Source organism: Antrostomus carolinensis, unplaced genomic scaffold, assembly GCF_000700745.2.
Source record: "Antrostomus carolinensis isolate BGI_N321 unplaced genomic scaffold, ASM70074v2 scaffold512, whole genome shotgun sequence".
NCBI lineage: Eukaryota > Metazoa > Chordata > Aves > Caprimulgiformes > Caprimulgidae > Antrostomus > Antrostomus carolinensis.
Window position 1 is genome coordinate 15,828 of NW_010298684.1, and position 21,625 is coordinate 37,452.

A 21,625-nucleotide genomic window follows, 5' to 3' on the forward strand; every position below is an offset into this window, starting at 1 on the left:
CGTGCCTTATATCTTACAAATGTCAATAGGATTTTTGAACAGATTATTTCCACTAGCTCACTTTTACATTCAAATAGGAGTCTTACTTAATAATTAATTATCCTTGGTGAGCATACTGGATTGACATCTGCTTCTAACTCCCATTGTTGCATTGAGCTGAGCATTTTTGTTTGAGTCACAACGAAAAGTCTATGAAATACTGCTATAATATCCCCACTTTGCTATCAGTAGCTCTTGAAAAGTGTCAAAAATATCTAAGATAGCAATACCTAGTGCATTAAAATAATTGTATGTATACACTATATCTACATGACTAGGAAAAGGTAAACCCTGCATATGAAACAGCAGATTTCATTACTTCATTCTGTTCCTACTCTGAACAGTATATACACTTCTACAGCCTGTGGAGGCAGAGGTTATTGTGTGATATACACATACATATCTGTAGTCAAACTGTATTATATACAGTTAGAGCTATACACAGTTCTACACATCACATCACATTTTGGGCTCCAGAAGATTGAGTTTTGCTTTTCTTCCATATATCATTGATGAATGAAGATTTCTGCTGTCTTAAGCAGCTTCTTCAGCGGAGCAATCAATGCCTGCATAAGTAAACTTCTCATATAGGGTAGTATTCACATAGGTCTGGGAAGAAAATAAACAGAAAGAGAGTGATGCAAGATGTGTTACCCTGGGAATCCTAAACTGTGCTGAAATTATTCATGGCCTAGTTCTTTTCTAGGGCTTCAATTCTTACCTTCCTTTCTTCTAACATCCTGTTCAGTGACACCAGTATCTGAGCAAATGATGGTCTTTCATATGGTTTCTCTCTCCAGCACTGTCTCATTAGGTCATACCTTTAAAAACACCAAAACACCAACATTTGATAATTTAGATACATATGTTAAAGCTACAAATTCATGTTTACTGGCAGATTGTGCACAATTCATTTTTCAAAGGAAAATGGATTTGTACGTGGCTGGAGTTACATTTTCCACAGCTGGTTGCTGTCTGAAAAGAATTTTCTTTTTCTCTGGAATAGTCAAAAAGCTCTCTTTGAGCTAAAGCCCAGACATGCTGTGTAAACAACAGGATATCTGGCAGGAGCAGAGAGCCTAGGAAAGGGTTCATGGCAAATAACAGTGTATGCTGGGTGCAAAAGGACTTAAGTAATTATTTCCACTTGTGCACCCCTTTTAATTTTTTTTAAATGCATGTTTTATGCTTTCCTGAAAAAAATGTTTGTTTTATTAGTTTCTTGTAGACATCATATATTTTCTGTATCAGATGTTGTGTTATTCTGTTTTGTTTTGTATGCTGAGGCAGTTACTTACACTTCATCATCACAGTTGAGAGGCTTTTCCAGTCTGTACCCTTGAGGCAGTTTTTCATAGAGTTCTGCACATGTCATGCCACAATATGGTGTTCCACCTAAAGCAGAGTTTAACCGTTGTCATGAACATAGTGGTTTTAAGAAAATAAAGTTTAATTTCATAGCAGAAATTAAAGAGAATGACTGACTGAGTAACAGGTAAATTAGTCCAATGTTAGGGAACATTTTGCAGCTACATTTTTGTTGTTAAAGTTTCTATACCATTTAATGCACAATATTGAAGAGAAAAATAAAAGCGAGTATAATTTTTTAAAATCTGGGGGGCTGGCCTGAATTTCTCTACAATTCTGAGGGCCTTCATCTGACTGTATATGAACTGGTTTTGCAATACTCTTGATGGCAATGGGCAAGTCATTCCTTCATTAGCATGATATTAGTAAGATCTAGTATGGACTCATGGATCTATTACTGTCAAGTTGGCTTTGCCCCTTTTTGCAGATGTTTGGTTGCTTAGACTTGATTTTCTACACTGCAGTGTGTTAGTTCCCATCCATATCTAGCACAAGCCCGTTTAGTAAGGAAAGCTGTGACCAAGTTAGAAAGCACGAGTTCACAATTAGACCAGTACACAGTGTGCACCTCAGTCAGTATGCATCTCTTGGCCAGCAGACCATGGGGCACACTCCAAGGCAAATCCTAAAAGCTATGTAACACATTTTCAATGGTTTGAGGCTGTATCACATATATCAGGAATAGAGGTGTGTGAACTCTAAATTTTATTTGAAGATTAATGTTCAAAAATTTTCTTTGAAAATTCTTGGAGTAGCAGATGTTTGCCCGCCCAAAAGTCATTAAAATATGTCTTGATTTACAACTTGGGAAGGCTGAAGAAGAGCCCCCCGTCAAACTCGAAACATATTGGTTTAGGGCATTGGTTTAGGGCTATATATCATGCAATATGCTGAATTTATATTTAGATATGGCCTAGGTTTTATGGTGCAATAAAAACATGGTCATTATGTTTTTCTCATTTTAAATGGTACCTGAACTGAAAATGTGACAATTGCATTTCCAAGCACACTGAAGCTAAATAAAATTTAGTAGAATGAAACAGAAAAAATTGAAATATGTTGCAAAGCAATAAATTTTTAACAGACTGAGTGAATGGAGCTGGCTTGGCTCAGATTGATTATATTTGTACAACAGAGAATTCAGTTACTTACCTAAACTAACAATTTCCCATAATAGGACACCGTAAGACCATCTGCAACAAAGGGATATTATAGAGTGCAACAAGATGTCATATTTTAAAATGGTAGTTTTGCTAGTATTCAGAGAACAGAGAGAAGTGAGATTCATTCTTTTATATTTTTTTTATTAATTTTTATCTAATGATAGCGTCTGTAGAATCAGAAAGCAGGAGTGAGATCTTCAGCAAAATTAATTCTCTGGGAGTCCATCAACAAGAGTCCTTTACTAGACTGTGAGCTGTCAGCAAATAGTGTTGTTACAGAATTGCTTTGCCAAATATCTCTTCCAGTTTCCTGACTAAAGTACTGAGTTCCCCTGGATCTCCCAAGGATTCATCAGGTTTCTGATTTCAAATGAGAAATACAGCTAAAGTAGTAGCTCAAATCCAGTTAGCTTGTGAGCACAGCACTTGTTCAGACACTGATAATGAAATAAAAGCAACTTTTTTGTTGTGGGTTTTATTTTTGCTTCCATCACTCACTCGTGCTGACACACCTACTGAGTTTTTTGAGTTAGGAGTAGATATCTCATGATGGCTGTCAAACTTTCCTTGATAATGAAAAATATTTCTTTATTTCAAAAAATCACTTGAAAACATACTTACACATCACTGTTTGTAGTGTAAACACTGTAATTTAAAGATTCAATTGCCATCCATCGCACTGGAAGCCGTCCCTGGAAATTATTTCATGAAGTTTATTTGTTGTTGGTTGGAATAGCAATATTGCAGTTTATACCCCAAGAATTGTTCTGCATGTTACTTTAATGGAAACTGGCTGTATGCAAGTAAGCTTTATCAGGTGAATAACCTTATTTCATTAAGTTGTGCATTTACTTCCTAAAGGAGCAGTTCACACTAAAGCTGGTAGAAAATTTTTCCAACCAGCATTGGGAGGAAATGGAAATAATTTCTGAGTGATGTCTTATGATGCCTCTAACCATCCTGTTCCCTTGACCACCTGGTGTTATTCCTGATCTATGACTTCATGATGCTTATTACACATCTTCCTCTTTCAGATCTTCTAAAGCATTAGCTCTGGACAGCTCTCTTTTCAGCTCACAGATCCTGACATGCCTCTGGTTACCATCTTGATAACTTCAGGCTCTTTCAATAGAATTAGACTACTTTGTCTCAGATGGACAAATTCTGGTATGAAAATATTATTTTCATAACTGTGCAGATACACCCACATGCACATATCCTCTTCATATGCCAAATTTATATATTTTTTTATAATGCATTTTTACTAAATCTCATAACTGGCTGCAAAACTGGTTATTTTACTGCCATCTGTATCCATAGAAATAATTTTAAATTACATTGTATATTATATTATAAACATGGTACAGAATTTATTTTAAAGTAATGTATGTATATTAATAAACACAATATAAATATTTACACATGTTAATACATAACATTTAAATAATCAGTTCTGTGGTACCCATGAGTTTGCGTCTTTTTTCATATGAAAACACAAATTAAGAAACGAGCAAACAAAAAGTGAGGAAAACAGACTAAATCAGTTTGTTTTGATCGTACCATGGTCTTCTTAACATAAACTTCTTGACCTCTTGATAAGCCAAAGTCAGCTATTTTTGCAACGTAATTTTCTCCAACCAAGATGTTTCTTGCTGCCAAATCTCGGTGAATAAACTAAAATTTTTTTAAAAAAAGGAAATCACCACAGTGTCTCTGAGCTTTACATGTATTATTTTAGTGCTGTATTGAAAATTTCAAGCATTCAGAATAAGAACAGAAACCAAAACAAATGACTTGGTATGTCACTACCAAGAACATTTTAAACTTTATCTGAAGATGAAATCACTTAGTTAACATGTTGTTTGTAAGTTTTAATGGCTCTTCCTTGATTCCCCATGACCATAGCATTTGATGGGGCTAAGTGAACACAACAAAATAAAACTGAACCAGTAGGTGCTACAGAAGCTAAAATTAAAACCTTATTTTGATTTAATTAAAAGGCATAGTCCCTGAAAACTGAATTGCTGTGCTTTCAGTGGGTAGAGTTGAAGACTGACCTGTTTCTGGCTCAAATAGTCCATCCCTCTAGCAACGTCTGCTGCAAAATGCAGAAGTTGCTGAGAGGAAAGTGTCGATGCAGTACTGTTGGCAATAGCAAATGCTGGGTCCGTCTCTAGCACTCTGCTTTTGCGAAGGAAGTCCAGTAAATTTCCATGGGGGGCATATTCAATAGCAAGATAAAGATATCCTAATGAAACATCAGAAAGTGAGCATATCACAAAGTAAAAGGTGGTCAGTAATAGTATTTGGACATTTACACTGCTTTGAGTAAAAAAAGGGATAGATAAACATAAAACAAACTGGAGGGGAAATAGCAAACAGCATAATTCCTAAGTGCAGAGGAGAATTTAGAGCTATTGTTGAACATAATTTCTGAAGGATTCATGTGGGCTTGTAGATCTAAAACCAAGTTTATTCGGGCTTTTAACCAATGTTGTAGAAAAGCATGCTTATGAGCTCGTGTCTCTATGGACTGTATGCGTTCTTCTGTGGGGTTTTCTAAAATTGATTTTTAAAGTACACCTATTCAAGAGTATCTTACCCCGATGTTCACATGCTCCCAAGAGATTTATGATATTGGGATGATGACCAAGTTTACAAAGAACTTCAAGTTCTCCAGCAAAGTCTCTGTGATCATCTTTTGAGGCATACTCTGAAAATCAAATAAGCATGCATTTATGTTTTCCTTTGAACTGAATTATGACCATATTGTTGTTAATTATGAGGACTCTGGGCTGCCTGGAGAACTACTGCTTCAGCTCCAATAGAAAAACTAAGATAAATTAATATTTACTGAAAAAACTAGGACTTTTCACCTGAAGGAAGAAAAGAGAGAACTTAATGTCTGTAGCAGCCATCTGCAGAGAAAGAAAGCAACTTAATATACCATATCACTTCCTTTATTGAGAATGTAAAATGTCATAGCAGACCATACGAAAACTAGCTGCCTAAAAATCTTTCTATGTGTGTACTGTTGATTATTTCTGCCTGCATGCAGACCTTGGCACTTTGTTAAATGGCCATCATACTTAATAGTGTCTCCCAGTTTGCCTAGATAATGATCTAGTGAATTTCAGGAAAATATGTACATTCTTTCAGTATTTTACATATTGTAGTTCTCTCTAGCAGTCACACTCAGTAAGTGTAAAGTGTAAAGAAAATGAGTGATCCTCATAGTATGTATATACACAGAAATGCAGTTTTTGCCAGGGCACAAATCTTAGCCTAGTGCCAGCTGATACAATCACTATCAACTTTCAATATTTATTTTAGCTTTAGGAGAGGGCTACTAAGCATTTCTTATGACAGCAAAACACTTGGAACAAACAACCAAGAAAAATCTTTAGTCTCAGAGTCTCTGTTCTTTACTACCTTTCATCCTTTTAATTGCAGCGTCCATGCGTAAGCCATCTTTCTTAATGCGTGCTTTCAGGACTTGCCCAAAGTTACCTTCCCCAATCACATCTTGAAACTTTATGTCATTCCACTCAAGAACTGGATAAATAGTGGGATCTGGGCTGTTTTTGGCTTTCCTGCTCAGGGTGAGAGTACCTGAGTTAAACTGTACAGCTGGCTCTTCCCTCTGTAACAGAGTTAAGAAAATGACATTAGTTGTGATTTCTGCTTTACTGAGCAATGCTCTGATTACATTCCCCAAATACACGTGTGTTCACTCATGTACACAGTCACACAGAGCCTGATCCATCTCTTGCTTATCCAGGAGTGAGTACAGTAGACAGTTACACCTACTTGAGACATTAAATGTATCAAGCACTTCTGCCCAGACCCACAAAACTAATCAGTCTCCTGATTTATGCTTAAGTACCTTTGCAGACCTACACCTCCTGAACAGTTCTGTAATCATCTTGAAGGTGAAAGAGTTGGGCAAAGATCATTTGGTAAAACTCATCACAAGACCACTTTTAAGTCTCAGATTTGAGATTTATCTTATTTTAGGCTTGACTGAATCCTGTGCCGATCAGGCTTAGTAGAAAGACTGAGGAAAGAAGAAGCAAGGAAACAGAGAGGAAATGGTCTTTCTCCATCTGTACTTCAGTTACCCATTCCCATTAAATACTTCTGTGAGAAAAGTTTCAAGACAAGGAGCAGGAGCTATTCTGTGTAGCCTAGGGACTGGTCATCTTTTCTGGGTGAGCACCTTGGCCTCCTGTTTATGAAACAACCTATGCAGATCCATATGGATGAGCCTTTTGGCCCAGCTTAATTCTGCTTCACAGGTTCCCATTTGAAGTGAGAGAACAGCACTGGAAAGCGGAGTGATATAGAAACTACAGCAGAATACAAAATATATATGTGTATATATACACAGAGATATTTCTATGTGGTGTTAGAGCCTTCAGCAATTTCCTCACAGACAGACATATGATGTTGCCATTGACAGATCCCTGGTGTGCTGTCTCCAAGTAGAAAAGCCATGATGGAGCAGTTACTGGTGCTCAAAAGCAACATTTAAAAAATACTGTAATTTTCAAAATCAGGCACAACTTCACAGAGGGAGAACAGGCTCCTCCATTCTATCTTGCTTGGTACTTGTCATACACAAGTGTGACAAGGGAGAAAAGGGAGGAGGATCAATGGTGTGCAGCTTTTTTCAATCAGGTTTTCTGCCTCATAACCTAAAACTGTGATTGATGTAGCTCCGAGGTCACTAGCAGAGAAACTTTACAACAACAGTACAACACAAGAAGAGAAGACAGTATTTGGGAAGGCCAAGGAAAAGGAATTAGAAAAAAAAAAAACAGGAAAAGGTGGGGCCAAAATTAATAACCACACTGAAACAAGAAAGCTGGAAACCCACCACCACATTTTGGAAAGCCTGAGCCATTCGGCGCTGGAAGTTGGCTCGCTTTAACTGCAGCATGATGAGAAAGGCCAGGAGGATTGTTACACAGGTCATCCCTGCAGAGCCAAGGATAGCAATAAGCAGCATTTTGCCTCCTTTTGATTCATATTGAGCTGTTGAGGAAGCACATAAAAAGTTTATCATCATTTCCATCTAATTCTGAAAAAACTGTGAACAATGTATAGCTAAATAGTCCTGTCTCGTAAACTACATAAAGACATAGAGATACATCCCTTTATTTTCCAAAAGTAGCACAGACATTGGATTCTCTGGTTTTCAGATGTTTGAGCACCTGCAGGTCTCACTGAGTTCAGGCAGAGCAGAGCTGATGTCACATTCGGTGATCTAAAAGTCCTATTATATGCAGCTCCTTGAATTTAGGGGCTGTCGAGCACATACAAATGCTGTGTGTTGTCATTTCACCAATGCCATGCAGTGAACTGAGAATTAAATTTTGGTGATACTGTGTTGTGTGTAAAAATCAGGAACAAAAGAAAACTAATATTAAAAATAAATAATTATGACTTAGCTAACTAATTTATACCACCAGCCCTGGTTTGTGCAAGACCAGCATGCTGGAATAACCAACCTTTAGTTTCTGGAAGAGTCTTCAGTTCAAACGATGTGTTTGGGTTGCTCAAGCCAATGTTGTTCTGAGCATTAATCTGAACCTGGTACACAGTATTTGGCTCGAGGCCTTTCAGATGGTATTGAGTAATGCTGGTGTTCTTTATGACAATATCAATGTGGTTGTACTCAGCCTTGCCATAAATTTTGTAGCTGATGATGATGGAGGAGATGGAATGACCCTCGGCAGCTGTCCAAGAGATGACTGAGGATGTGTCTGTGGTGTTAGAAAACCTGATGTTGTATGGTGCAGGAGGGATTCCTGGGAAAAACACAAACATACACACACAAAGCGTTGGAGTGTACATCCACCTCTTTCTCCTTCCCACAGTGAGCCAAACACTTTCCTGGTGCTTTTGCTGTACTAAACAGAAGCAGAATTTCATTGATGAGCTATGGTAGCTGAATGCAATAGTTTTATGAACTTGGTTTGTCACCCACATTGCAGTACTCCATACTTCCAGCAGAGGTTGGAGTGGCATTTGATATACTCCTGTCCTTGGATGAAGATACAAGTTCTCTGAGCTCTATGCAAGGACAACATGATTGCTTTCAAATTAATGCAGAAATGGTTAATTTCCTTCTATACTGAATCATCAACCCCATGTGATTCCTTTGTCCCATTGCTCCCACTGCTTCAGGGAGCAATTCAGGATACAGGCTATTAGAAAGAAGGGAAATAGATACTAACATTTCCACAAATTTAATCAGAAAACCACCAGCAGGGGTGAGAGCTAGACTTGCAGACACACCCATGACTACTAAGCTAAGTACCTTCTCCTGGAAAACAGTACCCTAATGTTTTTCTTAGTGCAGTTTGGCATCAGAGCTTAGGAAACTGGTGTGTCCCATGACAGTCATTGATACATGTAGGATCTCAGTGAGGGCCTCCTCACAGGACCTCTAAGGAGGAAGAAGCCCACCTTTCCAGTGTGGTATGGGCAGTAGCACCCATCAGCCATTCAGATGGACATCTGTTCAGCTGATACTTCATTCAGATAGGCCATTTGTTGTGGCATTCTGAAAGGACACTACTCATATTCAGGGAATTCAAGGGCAGTCATTGGTCTTCAGTGTAGCACAGTTAACTGCTCTGCTCTCAGAGGTTTCACCTTGCATTGTATCTTCTCTTCTTTCTTTAACTGCTGACTCTTTCTGCATCGTCATAACTGAATTTCAGGGTCTGAGTGGGGTTTTTTTTGAGTAACAAAAGAGCTTGCAGTAGGGAGCTCTGTGGGTTGATCACTATGAGGAGCTAAAACATGCTATGTGTGCCAGAAGCATGAATCACACTAAAATGAAGATGTAGATGCCCAAGCTTTTAATTTGTTTTTCCCATGTATTTTAAAAACTCATTATTAGTTCCTGATAACTTGCAGCCTAAGAATTTCTTTGGACACTTGATAATAATTGTAATAACAACCACAAGTGATCATGAGGAACTGAGTGTTACCAGAACAAAGGATGACATTTGATGTTGCCATTAAGTGACAATCAGTCTGTTCACTGGGGGAAAGAGGAAGAATTAAGCAGAAGGATGTGAATCAGCTACTTACTGTCACTGAAAGTCCATGCATACAGATAGTTGCTCCATTCTCCTTGGGACCTGGTGTTCACCCGTACCCTGCACATGTATTGCTGTCTAGGCTCAAGATCTTTAATGATCAGCGTAGACATATTTCCTGGCACTTGAGTAATAACACTGCTCTCGTCACCATTGTCATTCACGCTCTTTCTTTCCACTTCAACACGAATGTCATCCTCTGTCCTCAGTGTTAAAGGATGCCATGACAAATTCAGTGATGTCATACTTTTCGGAAAGAGAGTGAGACCTTCTGGTGGAGGAAGACCTTGGAAAAGCCACAATGAGACAGGGAACAACATCTCATATCTGGTATGCAAGCTAAAACAGGGATGCCAGTTATTCCCAACCACTTGCCCTAGTTTGGAGTGACAAAGGGTAATTCTCCCTGCCACCCCACTCAGTTTGGCAGAAGTTACATCTAAGAGGTGATGATAGTCCCAAAGTATCTTATCAATAGCTGTTTTGTCAACAAAAAGGTCTGAGCTGGCATTGCAGATGCACTTTTTAGACATCAGAAGCCAGCTCTTTTGCTCTCTCGTTAGATAGTTCCTGGTACAATCCTCATTTATTATCCTCATTTGTATGTCTGTGTTCAGTTTGGGATGCATCCTTAATGGACTAAAAGCTTTCCTGCTTGTTCAAACATCTTCATTTTTTAAGTAAACTGATCTAATACTACAAGGAAGTATACCTGATCTGGCATGAGGGGGAAAAACTGGCGTGCAAAAGAAGTGATATATGGAACAGATCCTCCTAGAAACTATGCTAAAGCACATGGAGGACAGGGAGGTGATTTGAGACAGCCAGCATGGCTTGTCCAAGGGCAAGTCCTTCCTGATCAGCCTAGTGGCCTTCTATGATGGAGTGACTAGATTAGTGGACAAGGAAAGAGCTACCGGTGTCATCTATCTGGATTTCTGTAAGGCCTTTGGCACAGTCCCCTACAACATCCTTCTCTCTAAATTGGAGAGAGATGGATTTGACGGGTGAACTGTTCAGTGGATAAAGTATTGGCTGAATGGTCACATCTAGAGGGTTGTAGTCAACAGCTTCATGTCCAAATGGAGATCAGTGGCAAATGATGTCTCTCAGGGGTCCGTTTGGGACCAGTACTGTTTAATATCTTCATCAGTGACATAGACAGTGGGATTGAGTGCACCCTCAGTGAGTTTGCTGACTATACAAAGCTGAGTGGTACGGTTGGCATGCCTGAGGGATGTGATGCCATCAGAGGGACCTGGACAAGCTTGAGAAGTGGGCCCATGTGAACCTCATGAGGTTCAACAAGGTCAAGTGCAAGGTCCTCTGTCTGAGTTAAGGCAACTTCCAGTAACAATGCAGACTGGAAGATAAAGGGATTGAGAGCAGCTCTGACAAGCAGGACTTGGGCGTACTGGTGGATGAAAAGCTGGACATGAGCTGGCAATATGTGCTCACAGCCCAGAAAGCCAACCATGTCCTAGGATACATCAAAAGCAGCATGTCCAGCAGGTTGAGTGAGGGGATTCTCCCCCTCTACACTGATCTGGTGAGACCCTACATGGAGTACTGTGACCAGTTTTGGAGTCCTCAGTAGAAGAAAGACATGGACCTGTTGGAGCAGGTCCAGAGGAGGGCCACAAAAATTATCAGAGGGATGGAACACCTCTCCTGTGAAGGAAGGCTGAGAGAGTTGGGGTTATTTAGCCTGGAGAAAAGAAGGCTCTGGGGAGACCTTATTGCAGGTTTTCAGTACTTAAAGGGGGCTTTAATAAAGATGGGGACAAACTTTTTAGCAGGGTCTGTAGAGATAGGACAAGGGGTAACTAATAAGGTAGATTCAGACTAGATAAGAAAGAAGAAATTTTTTACAATGAGGGTGGTGAGACACTGGCACAGGTTGCCCAGAGAGGTGGCGGGTGCCCCATCCCTGGAAACATTCAAGGTGAGGTTGAACAGGGCTCTTAGCGACCCGATCTAGTTGTCCCTGCTCACTGCAGGAAAGTTGGACTAGATGACCCTTAAAGGTCCTTTCCAACCCAAACCATTCTATAATTATGTTATTTCTACCTCCAGCTCTGTTGCACAGCCAGCTAAAATATGTAAATTTTCCATTCCCAGATCCCCCATCTCTAAATTAGGGAGAATAATATAGCTCTGTCTTTTTCTGTTTCTTTTTTTTTCACCTTTGATTTTTTTTTCTTCTTTTTTTCTTTGCCCAAGATAATTTTGAAAGACTCTATATAGTTTTCATGTCCAGCCTTCGCTCAAATGAAAGTGCTCAGGCAAAGATCAGGGAATAGATCACAGAGAAAAATAGCTGAAACAGCCCTTTTGTGAAAACCCAAGATGATGACTTACCAAGCGCAGCTGTTGTGAAGCTAGCCTGTGGTCCAGGATGGCCTTCCCCACCTTCCCCTTGCCGACTCAGCTGAACACAGAACTGATATTCTGTTTTTGGTTCCAGATTGTCCAGTCTTTTTGTTGTGCCTTTTACTGGCAACAAAAGGAGAAAGTAAAGCTATAGTCTACGCTGAAAAATGTTAAGGAAGAAAAGGTTTGGAAAATATTCCTGAACCACTAACCATGGAAGGTAAGTTAGTCAGGCTCTTATTTTGTTCTGATTCACTAAGATAAATTGTTTAAAAATGTATATTTATCTTCAAGTTGAGCTCCAACCCAGTCCAAAGGATTTTTTCCATCTGCCCATCCTTCAGGACAGAGCAGGATTGGTTGCTTAGGCAGTGTGCATTGTGTATACAGATCTTGGGTTATCTTGAATTAGTGCAGTTGTTTGCTACCTGTTAAAGTTCCTGTAATGTTTCCTATAATATTTTGGGCCTTGCATAAAATGTTAAAACAGGACTAGATGAGATTATCTAACTCAGAAGCAGGCTTAATTTTGCTCGTACTGTTCCCCATAAATATTTAGGTAAGATATTTGTCTCACCAGAGAGCACAGTAGAAATGAAGGAAGATTGTAGATGCTCCAGGATGTCTCCATACTGCTTACTACTTTTGAAAACCTGCTATTTACATGGGAGTTTTCAAAAGCTGGGCCAAACACTGAGTACTGTTTATCTTAAGGAAGGAGGAGGGAACTCTTTGGTTACTGAAAACTGAATATACACTTTTGAATTCTGTTGGTATACCACACCCACATGAACATTTTATATAGTGATATAAAAAGAGTCACGTGTCCAGTCATAAAAAATTTATGTGTTGTAGAGTCTTTTGAGTCTAATCAAGAGCAGGAACTACATTATGTTTCAGCATGCAGCTGAAGTTTGTGTTTAAGGGAATTAAAGAACGTTCTCTTACCTTCCACAGACATCCAGGACTGGTAACGTTTTGCTGGCTTGTACAGGAGTTTTGTTGACACAACAGGTCCGTCTCCAAGATGTAACGCAGCATTGATATCAATAATAAGAAAATTATGTCCGCTGTCTGTCAGTCTTGGGGCGTACTGTGGCACAGGAGGAACTGAGCAAGAATGGAAGTATTAAACGAGCCTTTTAATTCTGTTATTTAATTATATCAGTAAAACTCTCATATCTTCCTAGATACACAGGAAAATGGGAGGTGTTCTTCAATACTCTTACAAAGTAGACAGGGGCTTATACTCTAAAGATGGCAGTTTGGATCTTCCAAAAAAATCTTGGGTTTTCTTCTAATCCTTACCATCACTGTTATTTTTTCAATGCACAGAATCAGTATGTTGCTTATAAAGGGTTTCTGTTCATATTCTGACTGTACATATTTATTCAGACTTTGTCCTGCAGTGCAGAGAGCTGAAAGCTCTGCCTCGTTAGAGTATAAAGCTTCCCTTAAAAGCAGAGAGGCAAAGATACCCGAAGAGATTCATGCTTTTACCTTTGACTGTAACTTGAAATGGTTTCTCTGCCATTCCCGCTACTGTCTGCACACTGCAGACCCAGGTTCCTGTATCACGCAGCTGGATTCGATTAATTGTAAACATAGCTTCAGAGCGATTACTGGTAACAATTAGGGCAGGCTGAAATGACAAAAGACATACAGACCCAAAAAGTGTGGGCATTTAGGAATATTCCCATTACATTTTCTCACAGTTTAGGAACTCATCTAGAGGTTAGCGATATCAATAGGAAGAGTCTACAATGGTCAATTCCACTGTTTTGTATGTGCTCCAGTTCATGAGGTATCTCAGAATATAAAAATTTCACATGCTTGAAAAGCATAGTGTGCATTAACTACAGACAAAGTCAGTATGAACATCAGAAATAATAGGAAGCAGTTAATCAGAAGCCTACCCTTAGGACAGTTCCATCTTGCTTCAAAAGTTTAAATTCTTCGGATTTAGGAAGGGGCATCCCAGTTGCTATACAAAAAGGCTTGAACTCGACACCAGAGTTGAGTTCTACAGGATCTAGTAAGTTTTCTATCTGAGGTGAAAGATCTGCTGAATATATAGTATTTTAATGTCAGCCTTCAAACAGAACTTTAAAAAGGCAGCACCAAAACAGGTTTAGGAGTACAATGAACATGGGCAGCAAATGTGTCTGGTTCTCCCTTCACTCAAGTGGGCATACACAAGGATCACGCTTGCCACAGTCAGCGCTGTTACATCAGTGTAAATATCACATGAGAAGGAATAAGCCCTGTGTCCACTCTTCTTTCTTTTTCCCTCCCCTTCCCTCTCTTTCTCACTGACATTCTAAGGACAGGCAGTCTAGCTATGGCAAAATCATGCACACATTTTGTACTGAATGTATGGTATCTATTTGCTCTCCATTTTGTCTATTTATAAGAGCAGTCAGATTACAACAGTATAGTTTGTCTGGCTGGATCACGGTCTTACTTCTCTGCTTATTTTTGTGCTTGAAAGCTTTTACAAGTTAACAACATGTTTGTCACTTTATTTATTGAGCAGAAATAGTAGATGCTGAGTGCATCTTATCAAATACTGCGTGTGAACCTTGTCTGAATCCAAAGAGATTCTGAACGAGGTATGTTCAGTTTTGCAAGCTTAACTCTCTCTCAGAGAGACAGAGCTGTTTTAAACTCTCAGATTGTCTTAGTGTCTCAGTCATCAATTTCAGATCATGAGGCACACGGTATAGGAGTGTATGCAGATGAGTAAGAGGTAAGTAATGGTAAAGCAGGAGCCTATCTAAAAGGTGATCATGCAGGTAGGACATTCAGTTTCTGATAGTAATTGATATTAAGGTCAATGTCAAATCCTATGGAGTAAGGTTTGCAAATATACCTCTACTGAAAGCAAAATCAGATTAAATAGTAGCATACCACCCTGCTAAATCCAGCATATGGGGCAGAAGCATTGGAATAAAGATGTACAGAAGTATCTGGGCCCCTGGAAAGCAATTGACAGAGCAAGAATACCAGCCTGGAGTGGAAATGCTGTACCAGCATGAAGATCTGTTTCAGTTACACTGGGAAAAGCCATTTACTACCGTGTTACCTTGCTTTACCTTCTTTTTCACATTGCAGACCATGCCATCCGAGGGTACAGATGCAGCCCTTAAATCTGTCACATGTGCCTCGATTGTGACAATTACATTTGAGTTTGCAATCCGATCCATAAAAACCAGGTTTGCATTCTACAAGTACATATGTTTCCAGTTAGTGTAAAGGTAATAGAAAATATCTTCCATTACTTTTCAATCTCATGCATCAGTTCTCCAGTAGGGTTTAGTTCCCTTGGTTGGCTCTAGTTTGCAACTATATGTATTATCACTATATCATCCACAGAGTGTCCTGAGAACACAGTAATGTCAAAAAAGTAGAGCACGTTTGTGTCCATGCCTGTCATTTGTAGACTAGATGCCAGTGTGGAAGCTTCTTCAATCTCCACTGGTTTTTTTTTACTTACACTGTGGTAGTGTCCAAAGGCTTCATCATTGAACAAGATGGCACATATTCATAAAGGAAGATGTGCTTTGTGTCCCAAAGAGTTTGCAGTCTAGTTGAAATGAACAAGGCTGATTATGCTCAGTATTGCTCAGCAATGGATATATGTTTGGCACGTAATTGCTCAGTTTGACTTCATAGAATCATAGAATCATAGAATGTTGTGACTTGTAGAAATACAGCAGCACTGTAGCTGTTGGAGAATTTTTAATGTCTCAGTAGAACATAAATTTGTTTTGCAGAACAATTTGAATAGCATTCAGCTTTACTGTGCCCTTCTTCTGTGAATCTGACATGGTCCTCTGAAATATGTAATTACTATTATGCCTTAAAAAATCCTGTATTTTACTCTGCTCTGTTAGTTCTCTTTCCTATGTGCAGCACACTAAGGACTCTTCACCATTCCTCAAATTTTTTACTGTACCTTTGTCACATTCCAGTCCCATCCATCCTGTGGCACAAGAACAACCATATGGATCTGGTAGACAGAACATATAATTTCTGCAGCCATGGATTTCTTTACAGGTCTCTTCACATGTTTTGCCAAATATATTGGCTCCACAAGCTATTGAAGGGAGAGAGAAAAAAAGCCCAAGAGCACTAAGTCCACAAATGAGCTATTGCTTCTAATAAACAGCTTTAGACAACAGAAAACATAAATTAAAATAAAAATCAGCATTTTTACCATTCAAGTACCAGATATATTAACATCCATAACAACTTAAGCCATGGCTGTACTAATGGTTAATTTCAGGCAGCACAAAAAAGCGTATCTTTCCCCTTTGTGAGGATCCATCATCAAAGCACCCATTGCTTTGGATATGCGGGGGCAGAGCTTCAGCAATAAACCTTCTTTGTAAGCTTTTTTAATATAAAACAGACAAACGGTGCCATGAAAACCAAATAATCTTGGAGGTCAGTGCATATGAAACTGCCAAGCTCAAGGTTTTGCTTTTCTGGTATGATTGGTGCTATACTAGACTGGTTCAGATGTCAACTATTCCAATAGTTTAGCTTTAGTATTTGCAGCACTGAAACTCAGTCAGAATAGTAGGATACATACTTAGCATTGGACCCAAAAGTTACTTGGAGAGATCAGAGCAATGTGACACCTTCTGTAATTATTCCAGAATCCAAACTAATGGTCACAGACATGGATATCCACAAACAGACATACACTGTTGACAAATCACCCTGTGAGCATGTTAGCAGCTTGTTCAGAATTAGCCAGGGAACCTCTAACACATGCCTCCATTTCCTAGTGACAGTCTATTCTTAAGATCTCATGTTTTGTCATGCATTTAACAGTCAGTCAGTAGCTTTGAACATACTGAATTTCTGGGTAATCATAGAACAACCCAGGCTGGAAGGGACCTTGAAAGATCATACTGTCCAGCCTCTTGTGGGAAAGGGAGCCTGGATGAGATTTTCTAGTAGCCTGTCCAGCTGCATGTTGATCAAGAAGAGTTGGAAACATTAATCTTCCCTGGCAATATAGTCTCTACTAGAAGAGAAGGTGAAATTAAATCACAACAACAAGAACAACCTTACTAGTTCAGGGTTCATCTCACCCAACACTGTCCTGTCTCCAGCACCAACAGTAAATGCTATAGCTATAAAGAGTAAAACAAGGCAACTCCATTTGATGCTTCCCCCAATAATCTGCCAACTCCTGCTACTGAGCACAAATTAATAAGCAATCTGTGAAAATAGTATTTGCTTACCTTTCTCACATGTTTTTCCCATAAAACCTGGAGGACAGATGCATTCCCCAGTATCTTCATGACAAATGCCATTGTTCGTGCAGGAAGGGCAGTGAGAGCTACAGGAAGGGCCCCATTTCTGAGCTTCACATCCTTTTATGCAAAAATATAATGACATATTTGTTGTCTTCTTATTCAGTAACCAATGAGTAGTAGAATTCTTTTTAACTAAGTCAAACAGTAAAATACATAAAAAATATGATCCACATGAACCCCCCAAAATCCCAGACAACTGACCTACTGTAAGGAATCACTTTTTTCATCGTGGAAGTGCCTCTATTTCTGGAGCAGAACTGCTGCATAGTACACAGTAATACTATGTAACGTCTTCAAGGAAGGAACTGAAAAAGACTTTCATTTTTGAAACTAGAGATAGATTTTTAAGGTTTTTTTAGTTTGGAAAAATAAGTTTGTAAGTTGGCAAAGATGTTGTATTTAAGGTTTCTATTCTTGTAGCAGGGATCCAAGAGCTACACAAGGTCCAGGCTTCACCTGGAGCTGGCTGTACTGGCAGTAAGCCAGCAAGACCAAGCTTGGCATCACTGGCATTGTACCAGCATTTGGCAAGTCACGATTTTTTTCCATAACAGTGGTTTTTTTGAAAGTACATTAGACTGGGTTCACATTTGTTGTATCTTTACTATCTTCATTCAGTCTTTATAAGAAGGATCAATCAACTTGTGACCTGTTTCTGGAATAAATGGACTAAGAGCAATCAGTTGTTTTAATGCTTATCATTATTTTCTTTCCCACTTCTGTCTATCCCTAAAAGATGCAAAATTCTCTGAGCTGCTTTTAAATCAGTGGGAGCTGAGGGGACTCAATAATTTCCGCTATTTGACTTATAACAACGTTTCTTACATCACAGAAACAGACCTTCATGACTTCTTCTAGTGTAAAGCTAGGACTAAGAAGATAATAAACTGGGAAGTCCTGAGGCAGGCCCACTAAAAATGAATAATCCAGACTTGGATCAGGTTTTTCAGATTTCAGCAAACATTTAATGAATAAAAATAGTACTTGGAGCTCTGTCTCCTCCTTCTCCCAGAATGAAATTCTTACATGTAGATTCTTAAAAAAAAAAAAAAAAAAAAAAAAAAGCTTTGAGGAAAGTCATTGGTCTGTGTCTATAATGCTAATTGAAAGGAAGAGAGGACATGTGTTTGAGCAGTACCATATGTCAGGGACCAGTTTGAGAACTCTGCGTTCAAGCCTGGTTTGACACAGGTTCTGGATTCCTAAGAGGCAAATAAAAGTGCATCCAGACCAAGAAATCAGATATGTGAAAGAACTTTCTTTATTGAACAAGGAACAAGATTGTGTGTATTGTAACACTGAAGTGAGTGAAGAAAGATGGAAGAACTGAAGAGAGGAAAGCTAGAAAGAGAGGAGATAACATTTAAAGGTGGAAGAAAAAAAGAGGAAAGCGAGAAATAGAGGAGAAAGTCTCACCACCCCAGTTTCTAGCAACAAGCAAGATTCTTCTTGTATTCTTTCCTGGCAGTGATGGCATTGTCCTCTTTCCTTCTGTGTTGTGGATCCAGGATAGTGAGAGCATCCCACTGATGGCCAAGGCTGTTGCCTTGTATCTGCTCCAGTTCTTAAGGGCCTTCCCAATGGGTGGAGGTGATTAGCATATGCATGCAGGCCTAGTCAGTCCTTCCAGATGGTTCTGGAAATGGGCCTAGTCCACAAGGTTCTGGAAATAGGCTTGGGGGTCCTTGGTGACTGATAGACCCCATAGAAGTTCTCTTTTGTCATTTGTTAGATGCACAATCATCTCCTTCAAACCATCACCATCAGTGGTCATCAAGGCGGAGTCTGGAGTTTGAAGACAGGACAATACTGTACTCTCCAGCAGAGCTTGTTCCTTATCAGCAACTCCCATTTCCTCCAGGTCTCGCTTTTCATTCTTCTTATCAGTCCCCTTGGTCATCAGGGTCAGAGGGTCAGTACAGGAGTCTGCCTGTGTTTGCTTACATGCCTTTGGAGTTGTTTGAGCCATATATTTTTAACCAAGTTCTTTTGCTAGTCTCTTGCAGCATGTAATCATCCATTCTGTATTGTTAGTGTGCTCCCTAGCCTTCTCCTAGACTATGCCCCAGAAGTTTTCTCTGTAGGCAGGATGGATAAGACAAAAGCCTATTTCAAGGCAGGGGCAGAATTTATGGATAAGTCTTCTAGCTTGGCACTAGAGTATAAATCTTGAATCATTTTATTTAGTAAGGTGGCAATAACTTCAAAATGCAAATCTGGGGCACTATATTGATTCATTTGCAACTCCTGGAAGTATCCTATTTATGTTAGCAAGTAAAATACATTTTACCATCAGATATTTTCTCCATAATGTAACATATTTGAACAGCTATTTATTTTTACATATTGGTTTTGTATTTCTATCCAAGTTCATACGATGTAATTTTCCTTATATCTGATGGAAATGTATGTAGCAGCATGAGCTACGACACATGTATAATGCTTAATGGAAAATATCCACCTGCACTGTCAGCTGGTCAGGTCATCCACTGGGAGGTGAACTTCAAGAGCTAACTAAGGCTGGGGTAGTTTGTGACATTACAATAACCTATGCTAAAGATGAGAAATCTTGGGATAAATGGGTTTGGATATAGCCTGCCATAGAGAACAACAACATTTAGAAATTCCTATTTTGTACTCAGAGCCACATCTCATATTCATGGGATACCCAGTGCAACCTTCTTTGTTCATGCTTTCTTGGTGTTTGTAAAGCTTGAGATGCTGAGAAAAGAGCTAGCTGTCCGAGCAATAGCTAAGAAGAACTGAACCTAAATCTGAATTTTTTTCTCTCTTAGCTGCTTGAATCAGTATCAGCTTGTACAAAAGATCCTTGGGAAACAGTTCCTTCTGACATAATCTGACGGGAGCTTATGCCAAGAAAGATTTTGGCCCTTATTTGGGCACAGTATAAGTTTCATTTCAGATTAATTACTGCTGTAAATAATTAATCATCAGCACATGTTAATGGAACTTACGTCTTACAATAAGCCTTGTGTAAGCAGAAGTGAAGAGGTTCCCTCCTATATATCTGGCAGAGTAAACCCCTGCATCCTGTGGTTGAACTTGTGGATAGGAGACTTCCAGCTCCCCTGGCACTTCATGCCTGGGCACAGAGTGGATGAAGGAACCTGGGGAAGGAGCACACAGATACAACAGACAGAAGCCATTGCCCCTCCACAAACAGAAGTGAGTTTGCATTGGTTGCTGAGGAAGGACAGCTGGGATGAGCTAAGCAGCAGAATCTGTTTGTTAGTTATGAATTTGCTGACAGCTATACTAGTTTTTGATAATCGGAGAGTTGCAAGTAAAAAGGAAACTAGATCTTGAGGAGATTTAGTAGATGAATGGGACAAACAACTTCAAGTTCAGCATTTCTTTACAGTAATGTCTAGTGGTTAAAAGTGTTCATTTTATTTCCCAGCATTTCCTGAAGTGAGGGGTGACCATCTGTAAGGAGTCTAGTGTGGCCAGAAGGAGTCAAATAGCAAATGCCAGCCAGGTCCTATTTAATCAGAGTAGCACAAAGACTTACTCAGCAGACCAAAGCGGGAAGAACACAGCACAGCTTTATCATTTTCTTCGCAGACTTATCATGTTTCTATCTCTTCTATTTTTTTCACCAAAGGAGTTTAGAGCTTAGAGCATAGATAGAGCTTATCTATGTTATTCTAGGTTTGCTGTGGTTGGTCACAGACACTTGCTAAGTAAGGCAGTAGCATTTGGTCTTCTCCCACCCCTCCTGGATCATCAGGTAACAACATCTGAACATTGGTGACTGTCAAAGAGAAGCTGCATCCAGCATAGTTCAGGACCTCTAGGAGTTCTTTCACTCCAGTTTGTGAGAGCAAGGCTGCTGCAGTTGTCCAATGCCATGTCTAGCCAGATGTAGCAATGCATATATGCATGTGCTCACACACACTGTACTGACAAAGCCATCCAACAGACCCACACAGCAGAACTGTGCCTTTGCAGGTACTGCATGTGCGCAGAGGACTCATGTACGCATGAACAACCCATGCAAGATAGCCCAATCCTATTCTCACTTGCCAGCTAGTCAGGTGTACTGGCAGATCTCATCTGATCACATGCCCCAAAATGGGTCTTAACTGGCCTGGACCTACAGTCTCTCTTAACAGCTGGTTCTCATACTCACTGGTCAGCCTGACTTTAAGTTTGCTGGTGTCACCCATGCATACATACACGTGCACACATACATGTACACTCGAATGGGTCC

At 39.5% G+C, this 21,625-nt stretch overlaps 1 protein-coding gene across 1 annotated transcript; it reads right to left on the reverse strand.

Annotated features, from left to right (window-relative positions):
- Positions 1 to 416: 416 nt before the first annotated feature.
- Positions 417 to 20,519, reverse strand: TEK (TEK receptor tyrosine kinase; the record flags this gene model as incomplete). The annotated part of the gene is given in 20 exon segments (XM_010162494.2): positions 417 to 648; positions 761 to 860; positions 1,338 to 1,434; positions 2,560 to 2,600; positions 3,192 to 3,262; positions 4,131 to 4,244; positions 4,628 to 4,818; positions 5,173 to 5,283; positions 6,003 to 6,213; positions 7,453 to 7,607; positions 8,084 to 8,383; positions 9,678 to 9,971; positions 12,047 to 12,181; positions 13,007 to 13,168; positions 13,559 to 13,700; positions 13,975 to 14,120; positions 15,136 to 15,282; positions 16,017 to 16,157; positions 17,317 to 17,448; positions 20,367 to 20,519. Coding segments are annotated over 20 exon segments (2,918 nt in total), but the record flags the coding sequence as incomplete, so codon positions are not given.
- Positions 20,520 to 21,625: the final 1,106 nt, after the last annotated feature.